General features: G+C 57.9%; 1 protein-coding gene across 1 annotated transcript in view; it reads right to left on the bottom strand.

Moving 5' to 3' along the window:
* The window catches only part of FMNL1 (formin like 1), a 25,359-nt gene extending 5,621 nt beyond the window's left edge, over positions 1-19,738 (bottom strand). The window contains exons 1-13 of the mRNA XM_024760774.1: positions 19,273-19,738; positions 10,056-10,139; positions 8,347-8,460; positions 7,521-7,594; positions 7,081-7,164; positions 6,609-6,746; positions 4,536-4,644; positions 3,518-3,594; positions 3,214-3,307; positions 2,264-2,338; positions 1,840-1,950; positions 593-742; positions 3-100 (exon numbers count right to left, since the gene is read on the bottom strand). Of these exons, the coding sequence (XP_024616542.1) occupies positions 3-100; positions 593-742; positions 1,840-1,950; positions 2,264-2,338; positions 3,214-3,307; positions 3,518-3,594; positions 4,536-4,644; positions 6,609-6,746; positions 7,081-7,164; positions 7,521-7,594; positions 8,347-8,460; positions 10,056-10,139; positions 19,273-19,401 (1,337 nt within the window). The 5' untranslated portion in view covers positions 19,402-19,738. The remainder of the gene's footprint in view (positions 1-2; positions 101-592; positions 743-1,839; positions 1,951-2,263; positions 2,339-3,213; positions 3,308-3,517; positions 3,595-4,535; positions 4,645-6,608; positions 6,747-7,080; positions 7,165-7,520; positions 7,595-8,346; positions 8,461-10,055; positions 10,140-19,272) is intronic.
* Positions 19,739-19,976: the final 238 nt, after the last annotated feature.

The following is a 19,976-nucleotide window of genomic DNA, read 5'->3' on the forward strand; positions in this document are numbered from 1 at the left end:
GCAGGGTCTCCAACTCCTTTCGGGTCTGGCTTAGCTGCTTTTCCAGTTCTGCTATCTTGGCCATGGATTCGTTCTCCGCGTCCCGAAGCCGCTCTGTCAGCTGTGGCACGAGCACATGGTGAGCTCCCACCCGCAGCCGGGCATTGGCATGGGCACCGAGGGGGCGGCACCAGGCATGCCTGCCTGGAGGGCTAGGGGAGGCTTCCGGATGTGCTTAGCCCTGGGGTGCCGCGGGGCAGCCGAGCCTGGCACTTGAACCCAAGTAGGTGAGGTACTGAGAGCGCTGAAGTGCTCTCAGGAGGGGAAACCAAGGCACCACTGATGAGGGAGGGAGCTGGCAGGGGCCCCGGGCACCCAATTCCACCCAAACCAGGGCCTGGGGTCCGAGCACCTGGAGAGGAGAAGACCTGCCTTCCTCAGAGGTCCAGCCCAGTGGAGGAGCTCAATGAACATTCATGCATTGAGAAAGGCACCCAAAGGATTCTGGTGAAACTCAGGGGCCCCCAGCTCACACCTAGAACCAGTGGCTGATATCCGTGTGGGGCTCTGTGGGCCTACTCTGTGCTGGGCCAAGTTCAGGAGCAGCTCTCACCAGGGCCACCTGCTCCTGCAGCTCCTCCACGTGCTCCAGCACAGCATTCTTGGTCTCAGTGTCCTCCAGCAGCGCGCCCACATCAAAAACATTGTCCAAGTAGGCCTGAATCTGTACCTGCAGCTTGTCGCTCTCCGTGAGCCGAAGCCTCTGTCCCCAGACGGAAGGTTCAGGTTGAGGCCTGGTGTGAGGGATCTTTCCAGTACCCCCCATCACCACCAGAGCCCAGACAAAGGGGCCTGAGCCCTAGCCCACTTTTGCTTCTTTATTTTTTATTGAGATATAATTCATATACCATAAAATTCACTATTTTAAAGCGTACAATTCAGTAGTTTTTAGTATATTCACAAGGTTGTGCAAACCATCACCACTATCTAATTTCAGAACATTTTCATCACCCCAAAAAGAAACCCTGTACCTGTTAGCAGTCACTCCCCATCCTCTCCTCTCCCAGCCCCTGGCAACCACCAATCTTTCCGTCTCTACGGACTTACCTATTCCGGACATTTCGTATAAAGGAAGCGTACGATATATGGCCTCTGTGTCTGGCTTCTTTCACTGAGCATAATAGCGTAATGTTTTCAAGGCCCATCCACGTTCTACCATGTATCACTATTTTGCTCCTTTTCGTGGCTGAATATTCCATTGAATGGACATATCACCCTAGCCTGCTTTTCACCTTTTGTTGATCCTGGCTTTCAAATATCCAATCCCGAAGGCCCTGCTCCTCTGGGACGCCTCACAAAGAAATCAGAAGAAAGCTACACCTTCTCTGCGCAGGCTGAGCCACGAAGTACCAAGCCCCTCTGCCCATCTTCCCCAGAGCAAGGAACTCCCCCACGACCCAGATCCATACAGCAGGAGCCAGCTCCTGCTTGGGCCCAGTATCTCTATGCTCCCCATTGTATGCCTATCTGAGTCTGGTGCTCCCAGAGCCAGACCGAGGGCCACCTAGAGCCTGTTCTAGCACCTGCAACAACAGCTCCATGGTCTGAGTGCCTATTTTGCGGTAGGCACCACTCTATACAGTTACAGTCTTTATTATTTCTATGATTCTCCTATCTTACAGATGGGAAAAGTGAGGCTTAGCGAGAAGAGACCTATCTAAGGTCACATGAGCTAGGAAGTGGCAGGGTCAGGATTTGAACCTTGAACCCAGGTCTGCCTGACCCTGGCATCTGTGCTAACCGCTGAGCCATACTCTGCAGCCAGCAGGTGGTTAGTCCTGGGGGGAGTGCAGGGCTCACCTCCAAGTACAGGTCCAGGCCCAGGTGGGTGAACTCATACTGCAGGAAGACGCGGAAGTTCATGTTCTCCACCGAATGTACCACAATGTTGATGAATTGCATGCAGGCCACCTGGGAGGCGGGGCAGTGAGCAGGTCTATGATCCTCTTGGTGGGGGTTTCTCAGTGACTTCCACCACCCCCCAGTTTAACCCCAAGTCCCCCACCCTTGCCACATTTCTCACCCCACTAATCCAGCTTTGTCCCACCCATATCTGTCCCACGTACCCTCCTCCCAGCCTCCCCGTCACTGACATCCGCCCCTCCCCCACCAACCACTCAGTCCTCATATCTGCAGGAGCTGAGCCCAGATCCCAGATACCCAGGCTCCTAACTGCTCCTGGCACCCTAGGGTGACCTGGCCCAGGCTGGGCTCCTGAGCTCACCATGAAGTCAATGTTGCTGTCCTCGTTCCGGAAATATTCCATCAGCTTTTCAAAGCGGTGCTGCTCCCCACATACCTGGGTAGGAGGAATGGTTGTCACTGAGGTCCCAGTGACACACCTCCTAAGCTATCTTGCAGCTGTCCCCTTTATGCCTCTGTGAGCGCCTCTCAAGTTAAATCTAAGTCGGGCCATGTCACTCTTCTGCTCAAAACCTCAATTCCCTCTTGATCTCGCACAGCCCTCCCCAACACTGACCCATTCTGGCCACACTGGCGTCCTGGCACATTCCTACCTCAGGGCCTTTGCACCTGCTGTTCCACCTGCCTGATGTGCTCTTACTCAAGACAGCCACCACATCAATCCCTCACTTCCCTCACAACTTTGCTCAAATCTTACCTTCTCAATGAGGCTTCCTAACCACCCGGCAACCAGTTCCCCCTCCCCTGACAGCTTCCCTGACTTTTTTCCCCAGAGCATGTACGATTTCTTCATAGACTGTGTAATTTGCTTATTTATTATATCGCTGATTATCTGTCTTCTACTGCCTTCTTTGTTTCTTTTGTTCACTAATGTATCCCAAGCGCCCACTCTGTGCCTGACACATAGTAGCCCCTTGACGAACGTTCATTAGAGGAAGGCACTGATCCCGTGCTGCCTTGTACATCATATTCTCAAGCAGCTCCTTCTCGCGAGCCTGATAACCAGAGCCAGCAGCTCCGAGATGTGTGGATCAAGGCCAGTTTGGGCAGAGGCTCAGCAGATCCCCATAGTTGTCCCTGTCGCCCCAGGCAGTGCCCCTGCGTGACCCTGTACCTTCCCTTCAGATGAGGAAACTCCCCAAATACCCACCCAGCGTCCCTAGCTGTCCCCAGCAGAAGCCACAGTTGGCAGCAACAGGGCTCCAAGCAACACTAGAGGGCAAGTACATGTTTGGGCGGGGGCTCCATTACCTCCTTGAAGTTGTCAAAGGCGGAAAGGATGATATCGTGTCCTCCCCGAACCAGGCACACTGCCGCCAGCAGCTCCAGCACCAGAGCCTTGGTTCTGGGGAGAGAAGGGGCAGGCTGTCCCTTGCGAACAGGCAGGCCCCGCAGCAAAGGTGGATGTGGGCCTGGCTAGGGGGGAGGGCAGGGGAGCTGATGGGGTGGGAATGAGCCTGGGTAGCGGTCCCGAGAACTGAGGGGACAGAGTAGGCAAGGGGTGAAGTAGGAGGAGAAACTAGACATGGAGAAAGGTTAGGGGCCTGGAAATCACCTAGGGTTCTTGTTGTTGAGGCTCAGAGCAATCTCATTGACACAGGCTGGGTGGTTCATGACGAGGCTGAAGCCAGACTGGGGAGAAAGGAGAGGTCAGCTCCTCCAGGCAGACCCCCCAGGGTTCTTTTTTTTTTTTTTTTTTGGCTACATGAACCCAGGGCCCCCGGCAGTGAGAGCGTGGATTCCTAACCACTGGACCACCAGGGAATTCCCAGGAAGGTCTTTATATCCAACCACGACCTCCTGGGTGGCAGCCAAAGCCTGGTCCCTCTTTTTAAATACCTTTGTCTGGGACTTCCCTGGTGGCGCAGTGGTTAAGAATCCGCCTACCAATGCAGGGGACACGGGTGTGATCCTCAGTCCAGGAAGATCCCACATGCCGCAGGGCAACTAAGCCCGTGCGCCACAACTACTGAGCCTGAGCTCTAGAGCCCACGAGCCACAACTACTGAGCCCGCGCGCCACAACCACTGAAGCCCGCGCACCTAGAACCCGTGCTCCGCAGCAAGAGAAACCACCGCAGTGAGAAGCCCACGCACTGCGACGAAGAGTAGCCCCGCTCGCCACAACTAGAGAAAGCCCGCACGCAGCAACAAAGACCCAACACAGCCAATAATTAATTAATTTTAAAATAATAATTAATAAATAAATGCTTTTGCTCAAAAGCCAGTGTCAAGACTCAGTACCTTGGACAAAGTGAGTCCTTTAAGGCCAGCTGAGTGAGGGAGGAACGGCTTCACCAATCACCCCTCCAAATGAAATAACCCAGAGGCTGCTCTCCCTGGTGTGCAGCCTTTCTTAGTGGGGTGCCTAAGTCCCCACGTGAGGCATATCCATGCCCCCAGCCATGTCCAGGGTATTCTAAGGGACCTGACCAGGAAGGTGCAGAAATCTGGGCTTCCCCTCAAGACTCATCAGCCTCAAGACCCTGAACTAACAGCCCAGATCCCCAGGGTTCTCCAGTGGGGACAGGGTGGGGGACAGTCAGTGTCAATGCCCCAGGCCCATTGACCAACCTGGTAGTTCATGATGGCACGCAGACACATGATGCAGATGTGGACGTCATCCTTCTGGCTGATGATACGGGAATTCCTCAGGGCCTTCCTGCTATGGGCCGGGGTCAGCCTGGGCAGGTGGGGAGGAGGCAGCAGGGGTCAGAGTCCCAAACCCAGCTTCCTATTCCCCCCACCACTCAGATGGCCACTGGAGTAAGAGGGGACACATCTGGAAACGTCTGCTTCCTGTCCACCCAACCAAAGAGGCCAGCTGAGGGCCGGAAGTCTTCCTCAGTTCTTAGGCCTGGGGCCTGGCATTTCCGGGGGAGAGGTGAAGAGGCGGGGGTCAGGGAAGCAAAGACCCCCTAACAGCGACTTGGTATTAAAAAGAGTTGCTGGGGCTTCCCTGGTGGCTCAGTGGTTGAGAGTCCGCCTGCCGATGCAGGGGACACGGGTTCGTGCCCGGGTCCGGGAGGATCCCACATGCCGCGGAGCGGCTGGGCCCGTGGGCCATGGCCGCTGAGCCTGCGCGTCCGGAGCCTGTGCTCCGCAACGGGAGAGGCCACAACAGTGAGAGGCCCGAGTACGGCAAAAAAAAGCTGTGTTGTGGGGATGGAGAGCTTACAGAGGGAAAAGACCGCCAAAGCTTGTGAACGGCCATGAAAATACTCTCCACAAGGTGGCGCTCACAGCCACGTGAGTTTACCTTGCATCTTGACAATTCAGACAGCCATGGGTCAAATCCCAGCTCACTGATTACTAGGCATGCATGTTACTTAATCTCCCCGGGCCTCAGTTTCCTCTTTTGTAAAATAGGAATGGTAATAACAGTACCTTCCTTTCAGGTCATTAAATATAATGATGTACATTTGTTAAGTTTTATTGATTTGGAAATCCTTTTATGTATTTCAAATGATAATCTAATCTAGAATAAAGTGTGATTCATTTTAATAGCATGTTAATTTACATGAAATATATTTTTCTATGAATAAGAAAAACAAAAAAAAAAAACAAAAAAAAAAAAACAGTACCTTCCTGATAGGGTTGTTGGGACTATGAAATGAGCTTAGAACAGCGCCTGGCACATAGTAAGTGCTCTATGAATGGTTTTGCTGATTTTTCTCTAAAAGAAACATGATTTTTTCCATTGTCGCAGAATCGCCAGTCAATACTGGAAGGCCCCACTCCTCGCTCTTCCTGCCACATCTCCCTTTTCCCGTCATTGCTCAAACGTGCCTGAGTCTTTGCTTGTGCTATTCCTTCTGCCTGGAATGCCCTTCCCTGTTCCCACCACTGCTTCTAAACCCTCTATCCATCTGCAAGACACAGTTCCAGCGTCATCTCTTCTGGGAAGCCTTCCTGATGCCCCAGGCAGTGGCCACCTCCCTACTCAGAGTTCCCAGTCATACTTCCATGACAACCTGTCACACACCGTCTCCTACTAGATGGAAGGCTCCCAAGGGCAGGGTAATCTGTCACCTGAGAATCTACCACCATGCCTGGTACATAGTAAATGCTAAAAAAAAATGTTTGTTGAATGAATGAATGAATGAACAAAGAAATATATTGTGAGAGTTTAGAACTTAAGATGAAGTTGGTTTCCTAGACCCAGAGTGGGAAGGAAGGTACCTGGTGTCCACATGAGGCTCCAGGGCCATCTCCTTCCCTCTCCCCACCTCCCAGCAGGATGTCATAAGTTAGCGTGGGCTGACGTATCCGAAGCAGCTGAATCCAGGGGTGTCACCTGAGTTGAACACCTCACCTAACCCCACCACCACCCTGGAAGCTGACCAGGCATGCACCTGCCCCTAGGTGGCTACGTACCGGGGAGAAGGGGGGCATCTGGAGTCCGCATGGGAGAAAACAGGGGGTTAGATAATACAAAAGGGGTCCCACCGACCCTGAAACCCCCCCTTATCTCAGATCCCACTGAGGTTCCAGCCTCTAGGTGCACCCCAGAGGCTTCTTAACACACACATTTCCTGAGCCCTGGGTGAGGCCCTTACCTGATCCCCAATGCCAGGCTACCCCTCTCACCACCCCCAGGGCCCTGGTAGAGCAGGCTGGGTACAGCCGTCCAGGGGGTCCACATACTTGATGGTCAGATGGCGGCTCTTGGGCTGTGGCAGCAAGGATGAGGGCGGGCCCTTGCTGAGATCCTCCACCGACTGCTCCAGCGGCTTGCTCTTCTCGGAGCCTGGGGCCCCATTGTCTGTGCTCTCCATGTAGTACCTGTGGGGGTTAGACTGGGGATGGAGGCCAACACTGCATGGCACCTCAGAGGGGGTGGGGGGCCCAGGGAGAGACAGATCTGCAGGAGAAACTGGGGGCAGGCGGAGGAGGTTGTGTTCTTGGCGCTGTGCTGGGCCTAGCAGGTCCCAGCTGGCCACCGCAGGCCACCTCCCTCCCCGTCCACGGCAGACCATCAGGAAGGGGCCTTGCTCAAGCCAACTGCAGGGCTCCAGGGTGGACCCAGGCTAAGTTGCCTGGAAGCGGCCCGAGGAGTGGGCGAGGCGCAGGAAGGCACGGACTCTGGGGGTGGGCACAAGGGCAGGGCCAGGCTTACGTGACAGAGCACTGCACGAAGGCCAGGTACTCCAGCAGCACATCCAGGCCACGGTTCTCCTCGTTGAGGAACTCCTGCACCCACCTGCAGGGCACAGGGCTCCCTGAGTGCCGCCCAGGAAGGAGGTCCTGCCCAGTGTTGGCACAGAATGGGCACAGCAAGGGCCCCTGGGCTGCCCTTTCCCAGGAAGACAACAGCCTCGCAAGACCCAGTGACGCCAGGCGATGATGGTAGAGGCCTCGGGCAGGACCCACGGCCCAGCCATGCCTCAAGGGGCAGGCAGAGGGTGGGCAAGAGAGGAGGACACCCAGCCTGGAGGGGGTCCATAGGCACAGCCTGGGGGGGGGATGGGAGGATAACAAGGGGAACACAGGGGCTGCCTGCTGCCAGAGCTCTCCCCCTCCCCCGACCTCCCCAGGGAAATCTGAGCCCTTGCTCACCCAATGTGGTTGGTCCTCAGGGAGGTCTCCAACTCCCGTAGCACCTGGGTGGACTCCTGGACTCTCCTCTTAAACTGGGAGCCAAGAACAGGGGAGTCTGGTGGGTGGAGCGCAGGCCTCAGCCCACAGTGCCTGCCCACCCCGACAGCTGGTCTTTCACACTCGGCTGTCTAGACCACCTCCACACACCTGCCCAGCGGAATAAGCATACTCAGGCCACACATACACCCCCCCCATACAGACACACAGGGTGTGCACCATGGCCACGCACAGACACGAAAGAGGCACACACGTCTCTAGACACAGACATACAACACGCGCGCACACACACACACACCCATATATGAGGACAAAGGGTACACACACATTCAAACATGAACACCCTGGGTACACACACACGTGCATATCCATACACAAGCACAGTGGGTACACAGACATAAGACACTCACATATCCACACACAGACACATGGGGTACACACACACACACACACCCCTATACAAAGACTCAAGGATACACATACATCCATATGTGGACACAAAAGGACGTACATAATACACACACGCACGTCCATGCCTGGGCACACAGTGTGCACACACACTACACAAGTACACACAAGGGTACACATCTGAGTACAAACAGGAGCTGCAGAGGAACCCGTGAAAGTGCACGCCCAGGGCACTCTCAGTCCCCTGTGAAAACGCACACACACGCGTCCACGCACCCACAGAAGCCTGCAGAAAAGTCTATACACACAGTTACTCCAGCTGCCCAGAGCTTGGAAAGTGCAGGGGGAAAGGGACAGAGAAAAAGGGGGCGACATATACCCCTAAGTTGGACATCCAATCTGCTGCTACCTTTCGGCTGACCCCACCGACTTCCAGGTAGCTCTTCAGCTTCTGGATATAGGCTTCAGGGGGGTTCTTGACCTGAAACCGCTCCTGCGGACATGGAATAGGATGTACAAGGGGCAAATAGCCAACCCTTGTCCCAGAGTCCCTTTGTCAGCTCTGACCCAAGGCCCCAGGCTGCCTTAAGACCCCCCTGAATACCAAAGGCATAAACCCAAACATTCGGCCTGCCACTTGAAAAGACCCCAGTCCCCGGCCAGGCCGTCCCTGGGTCTATGGCCACAGGCCTAGAACAGCCTGGATGGATTGTGGAGGGGTCAGTCTTACTATACACCCCACCCTGGAGGGGGAGACTCAGGCAGGCCAGTGAGTGGCACCCTCCCAGCCCTGTGCCCTCCCTGGGCCACATCCCAGCCCAGAAGTGGGAGTACCAGGAGGAAGAACACTCTGGAAGGGCCTTATGAAGCGCCCAGCTCCCAGCAGGATGGGGGCCCCTCCCGCAGGGCTCCGCCCCAGTCGTCGTGTTCACCTGTGCGTGTGAGTGCACACGTGCGAGCACGTGACCTGTGCTCAACAAAACAATCCTTAACTCCCCCACCCCATCCAGGGCTCCAGGAGCCCCACCCCACCCAGGGCTCCAGGAGCCACTCACACAAGAGGCAGGGGCCCCACTAGAGGGCCTCCACCCAAAGGAGCTCCCACCCTTCCAAGTCCAGACCCCTCAGATATGCCCAGCCACCCCCCTCAACCTCCCACTTCTCCCAGGCCTCTTTGAGCTCAGCCTGAGATGCCAGGCCAAAGGGGCAGGGATCCCTACCCCAGCCCCAAAGCCTCCGGAGGCAGCTCCCCACCCTCTCCCCATAGCCCTGCCCTCACCCCCCAGACTCTGCCCTGCCAGCTCATCCCATCCTGGTCCACTAGCAGAAGCCGAAGGCCCAGCCCTGACTCCCAGGAGAGGCTCCCTGCTCCCCAAATCCCCACCCCCAGCCTCCAGGGCCACAGGCCCGCCTCCCTCCCTCTCTGAATCACTGTGGCAGCCAGGCCCCTCCCTGCCACAGCAGGCGTCCTCCCTGCTACCTCAGACAGCAGCCCCACAGCTGAAGGGGCTGGGGCAGCCAAGAGAGCCACGAAGGTGGCAAGTCCAGGCGGCGACTGAGAACCAGGAGACGGGGCCTCTAGTCCCTGCTCTGCCACTCGGGAGCTGGCTGACTTGGGGAACTGCTTGGTTGACTACAGCTCCTCTAGATCCAAGGTCAAAGGAGGACAGGAATTCCTGACCCTCCTCCCCACCTCCCACGGGGTGGAATGAAGATGTTCAGCCCTAGGGCTGTCCCTCTCTTCCCCAGTCCAGAGCTGGAGGGTGGACAGAGGCTGCCCCGGGAAGCTCAGCAAGGAGGATGGGAACACGGCCCTAGCTGCCCTGGCCAGTACCCTGGACCAGCCCCTGTCAGCTCTTCAGAGGGCAGACCCAGCCCTGCTCGTGACTCATAAGGTCCCTGGGGAGGCCCAGGCCCAACACAGGGGGATTCCAGAGTCCTGCATATGCCCTCAGCACCCTCCCCAGATGTTACGCTGGCCTCTGGGCAGGGTCTTGGCCCTGCGGCAGCGTGGCAGTGTCCCCTCTCCTGCCAGCCCCAGCCTGGCCAGGACAGAGCACCCCGATGACGGAATGGGCCTGTGCCCACCTGGTCACAGATGAGCTCCCACTTCTTCTCGTTGTCATACTGGCTCAGCAGCTGGACCTTGTCCGGGGGCAAGTTCATGCAGTTCTGGGGAGAAGGACGACAAGATAAAGATGCTGAGTCTGGGGCCCTAACCCGAGGGGGAGAGGACCATGGGCGTTGTCAGGGGACCCACTAGAGGCCAACTCTCTAGTAGGCCTGTCATTCACATGAGTCCCGTCACCACCTCACCCCCGGAAATAAGTAGCATTAGACAACGAGAACACCAAGTCCCAGAGATGGAGCACCTTTCCGAAGGCCCAACAGCTAGAAAGTGACACTGGGATTTGAATCCAAGTCTGCCTGACTCCAGGGCCTGGGCTCTGTCACCCTTAAATCGCCCCCCCGGCACAACTGGCACGAAGGCAGGAGCGTGGGTTCACAGCCTAACTTCCTGGGACCTCAGGCACCTCTGGGCTCGTTTCCCCACATGTGATAAGGGGGTACCATCTCTTCTCCCATCTGCATGGGAAGCTAACAGGGACCCGTCTCTGGCCAGGCCCAAGTGTGGCCAGGCGTGGACTGTGCCCCGTTCCCACATGCCACCAAACAACACGTGTATGTGGTCCCAGCCCAGGGCACCAGTGTCTCACAAACACCACAAAGCCTCTGCAAGGACAGCAGCCAGCAGCCCCCGTCCCTCTCCAGCCCCCTCCCACTTGGTCACTTCGGGACAGACCGAGGGAGATGAGGTCAGATGGGCAGGGAGTTCCAAGCAGGTGCATGGTGGCTGCAGGGCCCAGGTGGATTCCAGGGGAAGGTCACCCAGTTACAGGAACCAGGGACAGCAGCCAGCACGCTGGGTCTGTGGTGCTGGTGACCCAGGCTGGGACTCCCCTCAAGAGCTAAGAAAGGTCAGCACTGCTCTGCCTAGGTCCTCCTCCCCCAGCCACAGATGACAAGGGTACAACGTGCCTGCCGAACTTCTCCCCACAGGACAGGCTTGGTGTCTCCCCCAGTGCTATGGAATCACCAGGTGCCACCAGCGCTAGGAGCTCCCTGGACCCCCAGGACTTGGCGTGTCTCCCTAAGAGAACCAGCAGACGATGCCCGTTCACCCCGATTCAGTAAACCCCAGGTTTATTAAGGGTCTACTGTATGTCAGGCTCCAAAAGACAGTTCTGGCCCTCAAGGAGCTTAGTCTGTACTGGGGAAGCGGGAGCCCCAGGGAGCTCCAACCCAGGGTAGAAGAGGCCCCTGTCACCAGCTCTGATGGCTCAGACTACACATCCTCAGTCACATGGCCCTGAGAGGAGGCCACAGCTGGAGCAGAGAAGGGGCCACACCCACCCAAGGCTTCTCGGCCAGCTTCCTCTCCCGGGCGCTAAGCCTAATTCGGGGTCTCTGGCCAGACCTCACCCCGAAAATCACTGCCTTAGGTCGGCCCCAGACAACAGGAAGCTTGGTACCCTCTGCCCCGGTTGCCCAAGCTTTCCGGCCAGGGCCCCACTTGAGAGGTGAAACCGCCCATCCACCAGGCCCTCCCCTGGGCCGGCTGGGCATGGCGATACGTCATTCCTCTCCCCCATTGCGAAAGTGAGCCCAGATTGAGGAAACCACCTGCAGTCTCATCGGCTGCCCTCCCCCAACCTGCCGACAGCCAGGACAGCTCCTGCCCCATGGGAGGGACTGCCCAGGAAGGGGCCCTGGAGCCCAGAGAAGGATATACCTGGCCAGGGAGGCCTCCCTGGGGCCATTCTCTGCCTCTGTCTCTCTCTCTCTTTCTCCCTGGTCCCTCCAGATCCATCCCCACCCCACAGAGACCCAGGGTGGGGCAGCGCCGAGGTGGGGGTGGGGGCCAAGGCTGAGGGGGGAGGAGGAAGCAGAGAGAGAAGGCAGGCGATGCCAGGGAAACTGAACCCGCGGCCAGCACGGAGGAGGAGGTGGTGGCGGGGGAAGGAGGGCGCAGAGGAGGGGGGGGGAGGGCTCGGCAGCTGACCCTTAGAGGAGATTGCTGCTTCCTGACGTGGGTCCTTCTGGGCTCTCGCCCACCCTGGGGACTTGCTGGCTCCAGGAATGGCCCCAGTGCACTTCTAGAGACAGCAACTAATCATCAGAATGACTCCAACAACTGTGGTGCCAGCTTTGCCCGAAGGCTTACCAGCCCTGCTCACAGATGGCAGCCTTCCACCCTCACCACCATTATTGGCACTGCCATTAGTCCCATCCCACAGGTGCAGCACACATTAGTTCAGTCACCTGCCCAAGGTCACGAACCCAGTAAGAGGGGAGCCAGGCTGACTTTGAGCCCTGAGCCAACCCAGAACCAGCGCCCAGGTCCACTCCCCCAGTTCAGCCCGCGGTTATTACTGGGGAGGGGAGGTCTCTGCTGGGCCAGCGCCCCGTCCCGGCAGTGGTGGAGGGCAGGGCACCCCTTTGCCCCTTCCCCACCTGGGCCTCCTCAGGCCCCCGGGCCTACATGCCAGCCTGCTAGACGGGCTAAATTTAGGCTCGGAAATCAGAAATAGCTCTGACAGCGCTGAGCACTAATTAGCAGCTGTTCCTCGGCTGTGCCCACAGAGGAGACGGGTACCGTAGGAAGCAGGAGAGGGACCAGCAATGCCACTCACTCAGAGTGGGGTGAGGCCATCCTGGAAACAGTGACAGACCCCCAGACTCGGGGCCCTTAGCAAGGAGGCAGCGCCATGGGGCTGGGGACTGGGAGACACAAGCAGAAGTTTGGCTGATGGCCCTCAGATGGGACAGGGAAGGACCGGGAAGTCCAGGTGTGCGTGGCGGCGGTGAACCTCCTGTGAGGGGGGTGGCGGCTGTTATGTGGAGGAACCCAAGCGGGATTCAGGGGACCTAAGCTCTGGGCCCACCTAGCCTGACTGCTTCTTTGTCTCCTTGAGCCTCAACTTCCTCTTCCATAAAATGGGCACACTTCCCTCCTACCTCAGACTCACAGGGCTCCTGGGAACACTTCAGTGAGAAGCTGTGTGGGGTTTTTTATTTGTTCGTTTGTTTTTGTTTTTTTAATATCTTTATTGGAGTATAATTGCTTTACAATGGTGTGTTAGCTTCTGCTATATAAAAAAGTGAATCAGCTATACATATGCATATATCCCCATATCTCCTCCCTCTTGCATCTCCCTCCCACCCTCCCTATCTCATGCCTCTAGGTGGACACAAACCACCGAGCTGATCTCCCTGTGCTATGTGGCTGCTTCCCACTAGCTATCTATTTTACATTTGGTAGTGTATATATGTCCATGCCGCTCTCTCACTTCGTCCTGGCTTACCCTTCCCCCTCCCTGTGTGCTCAAGTCCATTCTCTATGTCTGCGTCTTTATTCCTGTCCTGCCCCTATGTTAGAAGCTGTGTTTTGACGTAATAATACTCTTCAGGGACGTACCACTATGAAGAGGCATGTCACAGGTTGGGGGGGGTCAGGGGAGTCCACTGAAGACCCCAAGGTGAGGGCTGTGTGGCGGACAGAAATTGGTGAAAACATTCGGAGAAGTGGACCTGTCTCCAAGGCTTGGCCAAAAATGAACTGAGCCTCCAGCTCCCACCCGCTGCTGCCCTTCACACTTTGCGAAGAGGGAGATAGGGTTCACCTCTCAGGGTGTGGCCAAGAGAAGGAGCTGTTTCCCTGCTCCTCCTATTAGAATGGGTGGGGATCATTCCCCTGCTTCCCTGCCCCCTCTCTGTGTGTCAGAAGGGCCTCCAGCCCTGCACACCTAAGGCCAGCCCCTTGCAGGCAGCCCCCCATCCCAACACTGACATGTGGGCAGGTGTCCCTGAAGGGGCTCCGGCTACATGTGGACACAGTCACACCCTCCAGTTTCACTTTTAGTTTGAGCTGAGACTTAGGCACCAGCCCGTCTCAGACCAGCCCCACAGGCATTCCACAGCCTGATGGATCCAGAAGCCAGCCCTGTCCCCCGGCCCCACTTCCCCATCCATCTCCCCTGCCCACCTCTACATGGCTTCAAGCTTGGTTTTAGAGCTCTCAGGGCATCTCCAAAAACAATCAACGTTATCCTCTTTTAAAAATTCTGGTATATGGATTTTCTAGGGCTCTTATAAGAAATCCCAGGCTTAGAGGAGGGTGTGGGGTAACCCGGCCCTAGGGTGCTAAGAACCCCAAAAAGTTAACAGCTTCTCCCGTCAGGGTTGAAGGGTCCCCATGGCAGGAACAAGGGCAAGCAGGGTAGGAGTCAGAGCAGCAGGCACTGCCCTTATAATCCAGGCTGCTAGGAGAATAACGACAGCAACAATAATTAATACCCCCCAAACATTCAATCCGTGCTAGGTGCCATGCTAAGGGCTTTACATCTATTAATTCATTTAAATCTCAACAACAAGCCTACACAGTAGACACTATTATAATCCCCTTTCCACAAACGGGAAACTGAGGCACAGAGCCATTAAGCTTCTTGCCCAAGGTGACCTAGCTGGCAAGCTGGTAAGAAGACTCAGTTTCCTCGGAAGAAGGAGCGCTCAGAGCAATGAGAAACGTGGGTCCCGGCCTCCCAGGGGTCTTCTGCAGACAACCTGGCCCCCGCGCCTGTCTGAGGAACCAGGAACAGCCGGCCCCATTTCCTGCCACCCAGCACCCTACATTTCCTGTTGTTGCCCACACTGAGCTCTTACTCACTGGGGAACCCCCCCTCACCAGCACACCCTCTCTCTGAGGGAAGTGGAGGCCTCCCCACCCCTCCCCATGTGCACACAGCTACCGTTAGTGCCACCGCTGCCCCACCCTCCAGGAGAGGTGGGCCCTCCCTCTCGTGGTTTCCGGCCACCAGGCAGTATTCATCTAGGCCCCTCTGTGGCTGACGTGCTTGATGGCAGGGAGGGCAGCCTGACCTGTGACTGCTGAAGACTAAAGATGGCACCCTTGGTTGGTCTTGGAAACGGAGGTGGGGGGAGGGAAGAGGCAGGGTCTGGGCTCCTTCACCTCGAAGGGCCCCAAGATGAAGAGGACCAGATCAGCCTCAACATCATCCTGTCCTCACAGTGGACAGTGTTTACTGAGCACTTGTTCTGTGTCAGGCATTGTGCTAAGCACTCCTCAACTCTACTTAATCCCTGCAACAATCCCAGCAGGCTGGCATATACCCTTTTCTTTTTGGGGGGCTGCATCGCACGGCCCGCGGGATCTTAATTCCCCAACCAGGGATGGAACCTACGCCCCCTGCGTTGGAAGTGTGGAGTGTTAACCACTGGACCGCCAGAGAAGTCCCTGGCATATACCATTTTTATTATCTTTTTACACGGGAGGAAAACTGAAGCTCGGAGAAGGTGGGTAACTTGTTCAAGGTCACACAGGTAGTAAGTGGCAAAGACAAAACTCAACTCCCAAACTTCATGACCCCAAAGCCCAGGAAGCTACTCAGCCTTTCCTGTGAGTAACCCCTGCCCTCCTCAGAGGCAGGGAGGGCTGAGCCACCTTCCGGGGCTCCATGTTCCCAGGAAAAATTTAGAGGTGGCCCCAAGAGCAGCCCCACCTGTTCCTGCCCATCTCCCCCAGCTCTTTGCCAACTGGTCCCAGATGTCACTGTGAGTCATGCCTACCACATCCCTGTGTTTCCAGGGGCAGCACGTGCCAGTACTGCCTGCTGGGAATGGCACCCCATGGCCTCTGCCCAGCTCAGCCTCTGACACAGGGCCACAGCCCCACTGCGATCCTCCACGTGAGGCCCCAGATGGGAGGCACGGGGCCTAAGCGACCCACAGCGCCATGCGCCAAACTTCATCTGCCCCACCCCAGAGGAGGCGGCGCCTCGGTCACAGCCTACAGAATGGAGACGCCCATTTGCCCTTCACCCCCAGTCCCAGCCCCAGCGGGGAAGGAGCCCAGCGAAAAGCAGGACTCACAGCACCCACACCCTGCCGGGGACTGCCCTGACCTCTCCACGCAGCCTGGGCACATGCTAAGGGCACCGCACGGTGCCAGGCCCCATCAGGTAAATTCCTCTCCTCTTGAATGGCAGCATCACTTGGCCTCAAGCACATCACAGCGCCTTCCCTTGATCCCTTTGCCTCTAAGTTACAGGCGCCTCCCTGCCCAGACACATCAGGGGTGTCCTAGGCCAGGCCGTAAGCCTGGCAGTTCTGACAGGCCTGGAAGGAGTGCTCTGCCACCCCAAACCCTGACCCCTGCAGGGGAATGCCTGAAGAGGCTGGAAGACACCCAGCGTTCAGCGTGGCGTAGGAGAGGCGAGAGCATGGAGCTCGGTGGGCAGGTTTTCCCACCATTGCGGCAGGCAGCCATCACTCCTCCACTGTTGCCAAGGCAGCAGGTGGAAACCCTGGATCAACCTGCTCTTCCTCCGCACCACCAGCTAAGCAAGGGCACCCCTCTCTCTCAGAGCCTCCCCAGAAAAGTAGCTCGCACCACCCATTCTTGCACGGGAAAAAGGCTGCCCAGGGGGAAAGGGAGAACAGCACCCGCGTCTCCTGTCTGGCAGTGGGCCTCGGTCGGGATACCCCTAACCCATAAGAGGAGTTCCACAGCCAGAAGCCAAGGAGTGGTTTTAGATTTCAGGATCCTTCCACCCACCAGGGATGAAAGGGCTGAGCTTCAATGAAAGGAAGAGGTTCCCTGGGGCCATGTGACTAGATCCCAAGGAGAGGGCTGTGCTTCCCCCTTCCAGACTGGGGGATCCCTGGGGGTGGGAGGCCCACCACTCAGCAGTCTGAGGCTCTTCTCCTTTTATTAATTTTTTTTCCTAAGGAATTTATATTTATTTGGCTGCGTTGGGTCTTCGTTGCTGCGCACGGGCTTTCTCTAGTTGCGGCGAGTGGGAGCTACCCTTTCTTTCATTTTCTTTCGTTGCAGTGCGCGGGCTTCTCATTGCGGTGGCTTCCCTTGCTGCAGAGCACGGGCTCTAGGCGCTCGGGCTCAGTAGTTGTGGCTCGCGGGCTCTAGAGCGCAGGCTCAGTAGTTGTGGCGCACGGACTTAGCTGCGCGGCATGTGGGATCTTCCTGGACCAGGGCTCAAACCCGTGTCCCCTGCATTGGCAGGCAGATTCTTAACCACTGCATCACCAGGGAAGCCCTCTTCTCTAGACATTCACTGAGGACAGGGCTCAGCTCTGGCCAAGGAGGCAGTGCTCAGATGGAGGCACTCCCTGTAATCCCCGTCACTGGGACTATAGTTTTAGCCAAATCTGCATCTACCCCCCACCTACCCCACCCCACCCCCCGCCAGCCTCAGGCAGAGGCCAAGGGTATAGTCCCAGGGCACGGTGGTGAGGAGTGCGGGGAACGAGGTTCTTAGCCAAGTGACCTTGGGTTGGGTGCCTTCTGTGAATACAAGACATGGGACAGGCTGATCCATCCCCAGGAAGAAGGGGGAAGTGTAAACACACCGGGGTTCCTTGGGGAGGGGGCCGGTGAACCCCAGTGGGTGCTGCTGCCCTAGATTTCTACCTAGCCACCACCACTTTCGCCACCAGGACACCTTCGGACCCCTCTGTGGGCCTTCGCCCTCCACGCCCTGGTTCTCAGGGACTCCCAGCGGCACTTAGTGTCAGACTCAGCCAATCGGAGCTAAGGCCAAAATACACGCAAGCGCGGCAGTCAAGTCCTACACAGGCATCAGAACCTCACCATTTGACTTTTGGATTTTCCAGTGGTCTGAATTACTCACCCAGCTCCTCCCCATTTGGTGTGTGTAACAGAGAACGGACTGGGACCTGGACTTCACCCTGAGAGCCCATCCCACCCCCATCCATAGACACACACTTAGGGGGAAAGTCAGGCTGGCCAAGGTCCAGGGATCCACCACCAACTCAGGCTCCCCAGATGGCCCCCAGAAACCGTCTATCTCATTCTTCCCCCTCCCCCTTCTGCTCCACTCAACTCAGCTTTGTGAAGCCATGGATTTGGGGAAAGGGAAGCAGGTGGAGAGGTGGGGTATTTGGGGACTAGTCTGATGTGAGGTGTCCCTCAGCATCCCTCCCGCTCCCCGAATCAAACAAGGTGCCTTCACGTGGACAGCTTGGACCCCGCCCCACCCTACAGCTCCTTCAAATCCCTCCCAGCCCTTCTCCTGGGAGGGGGCAGCAGACAAGACTTCCTGGAACTGGGAGGAGGGGCCACACAGGGGATCTGGCAAGTAGGGCCTCAAGGCAGGCCAGGGGAGGGGAAATGATGTCAAGGAGGTGGAGAAGAAGAAGAATCAACAGGGCCACCAGCCTGCGTGGCTCTGCTGCCCTCAGACCTGCAGCGCTAGCCTGCTCGGACTTGGAAGTGCCTCTGGGGAAAAGCACGGCCTTATTTGCCTGTCACCCAGGGTCTGGTAAGGGAGCTGACAGCAGACAGGCCACCAGGCGATTAGTTAGGGAAGGAGCCTGGGACAGGGTTGAGATAGGGAGAGGGAAGTGAGAATGAGTGGCCATTTCCCCTCCCTTCTTCTACCAGGTCTTAGAGAACCCTGACTTTGCTCTGGAGCCCCTACCCACCAAATCCATCCCAACTGCCTCCAGGCTCAGTTGATGGCTTCCTCCCCGGTGGCCTAGTCCCCAAGCCCCCCAATCCCCTGGAGCAGGTGACAGTGAGGGAGAGGGGCTTCCAGACTTTTGCTCCACCCCAAGCCAGAGTGACCAACCCATTCTGACCCCGCCCTTCCTAACCTTCATCCCTCCAGTGGGTGTGAGGGGACGCACAAGATAAGGACCCACAGACAAGCTCTCCCGGACATGCAGTGAGGGAGAAACACAGACACCCCCAACTGCATGATCTGACAACCCGGCTCCCAGCAGCTCAGGACCACGGATCAGGACCAAACACCTCTACTCAGTTTCCAGCTCCTAGGAGGTTAAAATATAACCCCTTATGTCTTTGACCCTGAGACACAAGTAGATGCTATCGCACCCTGTGGCTGGGCCTGCATGCAGTGGGGAAGGGGGTGCTCCGGGACCCCCACCCCACCCGCGTGCTGCACTCCCAACTTCCTCCCAGGACGTTTTTGTTTAGACCTTTAGACCCAGAAGCGCTGTGGGAGGGGGTATCTTGGGAAGGGAGACTGGACGGTTGCAGAAGAAAGTTTTGGGGGGAGAGTGCTAAGTCACTCTTTAAGAAACGACTGTCACTCCCACCCCCTGGAGGGGCCGCCACCAAGCCGCCGGAGATCTCCAAGCGGTACCTGAGCCCCCGGGGGCGGGGACGCGTGGCGAGCCCCTGCCGCCCCCCGCCCGCGCCCCGCGCACAGCGGGCCACACTCACCAGGACCCGGTTAAACCTCTCCTCCAGCTCTCCGGCCGCGGGCATCGGCTGCTTGGGCGCCGCGGGATGCTTGGGGGACAGCGCTGCGGGGCTCGCGGGCTGCTCCGAGCTGCCGGCCGCGTTGCCCATGGTGGTCCCCACCCAGTCGGCCAGGCGCCTCCAGCCTCGGAAATCCAGCTTTCCCGGGGAGGGCGGATGAGGCTCCCGGCCTGGGGGGCGAGGAGGGCAGCGGATCTCGGCGGCGGCGGCGGCTCGGCGACGCGGGCGCTCGGCTCAGCGGCGCGCAAGGGCCGGGGCGCAGCGTCCCATCGGGGCGGCCCCGTCCGAGGAGCCGGGCGGCGAGCTGCGGGGTCGGGGGAGGAAGTCAGGCTGCAGGCCGCCGGGGCCAGAGGGCTGGGCCGGGGGCAGGAAGCTGCGGCACGGGCTCCCCCCTCGGCGATCTTCTAACTTCTGCTGTCGCTCCCTGTGCGCGCAAACCGCATTTCGCCTCCGCCGCCGCTACGCACCCAGCCCCAGGGGGGCGGGCTGGAGGGAGGGGGAGGGCGCCGGGCGCCTGCCGGGGGTCGGCCGCAGCCATGGCGTGACGGAGAGGGGGCTACCGACCCGCTTCACCTGCCGCAGAGGGGGCGGCCGGCGCCGCTTCACCTGCCGCAGCGGGAGCAACCGAGGCGAGGCAGAGGCGGCGGCGCGCTCGGCCGCGCCTC

The sequence above is a fragment of the Neophocaena asiaeorientalis genome, unplaced genomic scaffold (genome assembly GCF_003031525.2).
Source record: "Neophocaena asiaeorientalis asiaeorientalis breed wild unplaced genomic scaffold, Neophocaena_asiaeorientalis_V1.1 scaffold30, whole genome shotgun sequence".
Taxonomy (NCBI): domain Eukaryota; kingdom Metazoa; phylum Chordata; class Mammalia; order Artiodactyla; family Phocoenidae; genus Neophocaena; species Neophocaena asiaeorientalis.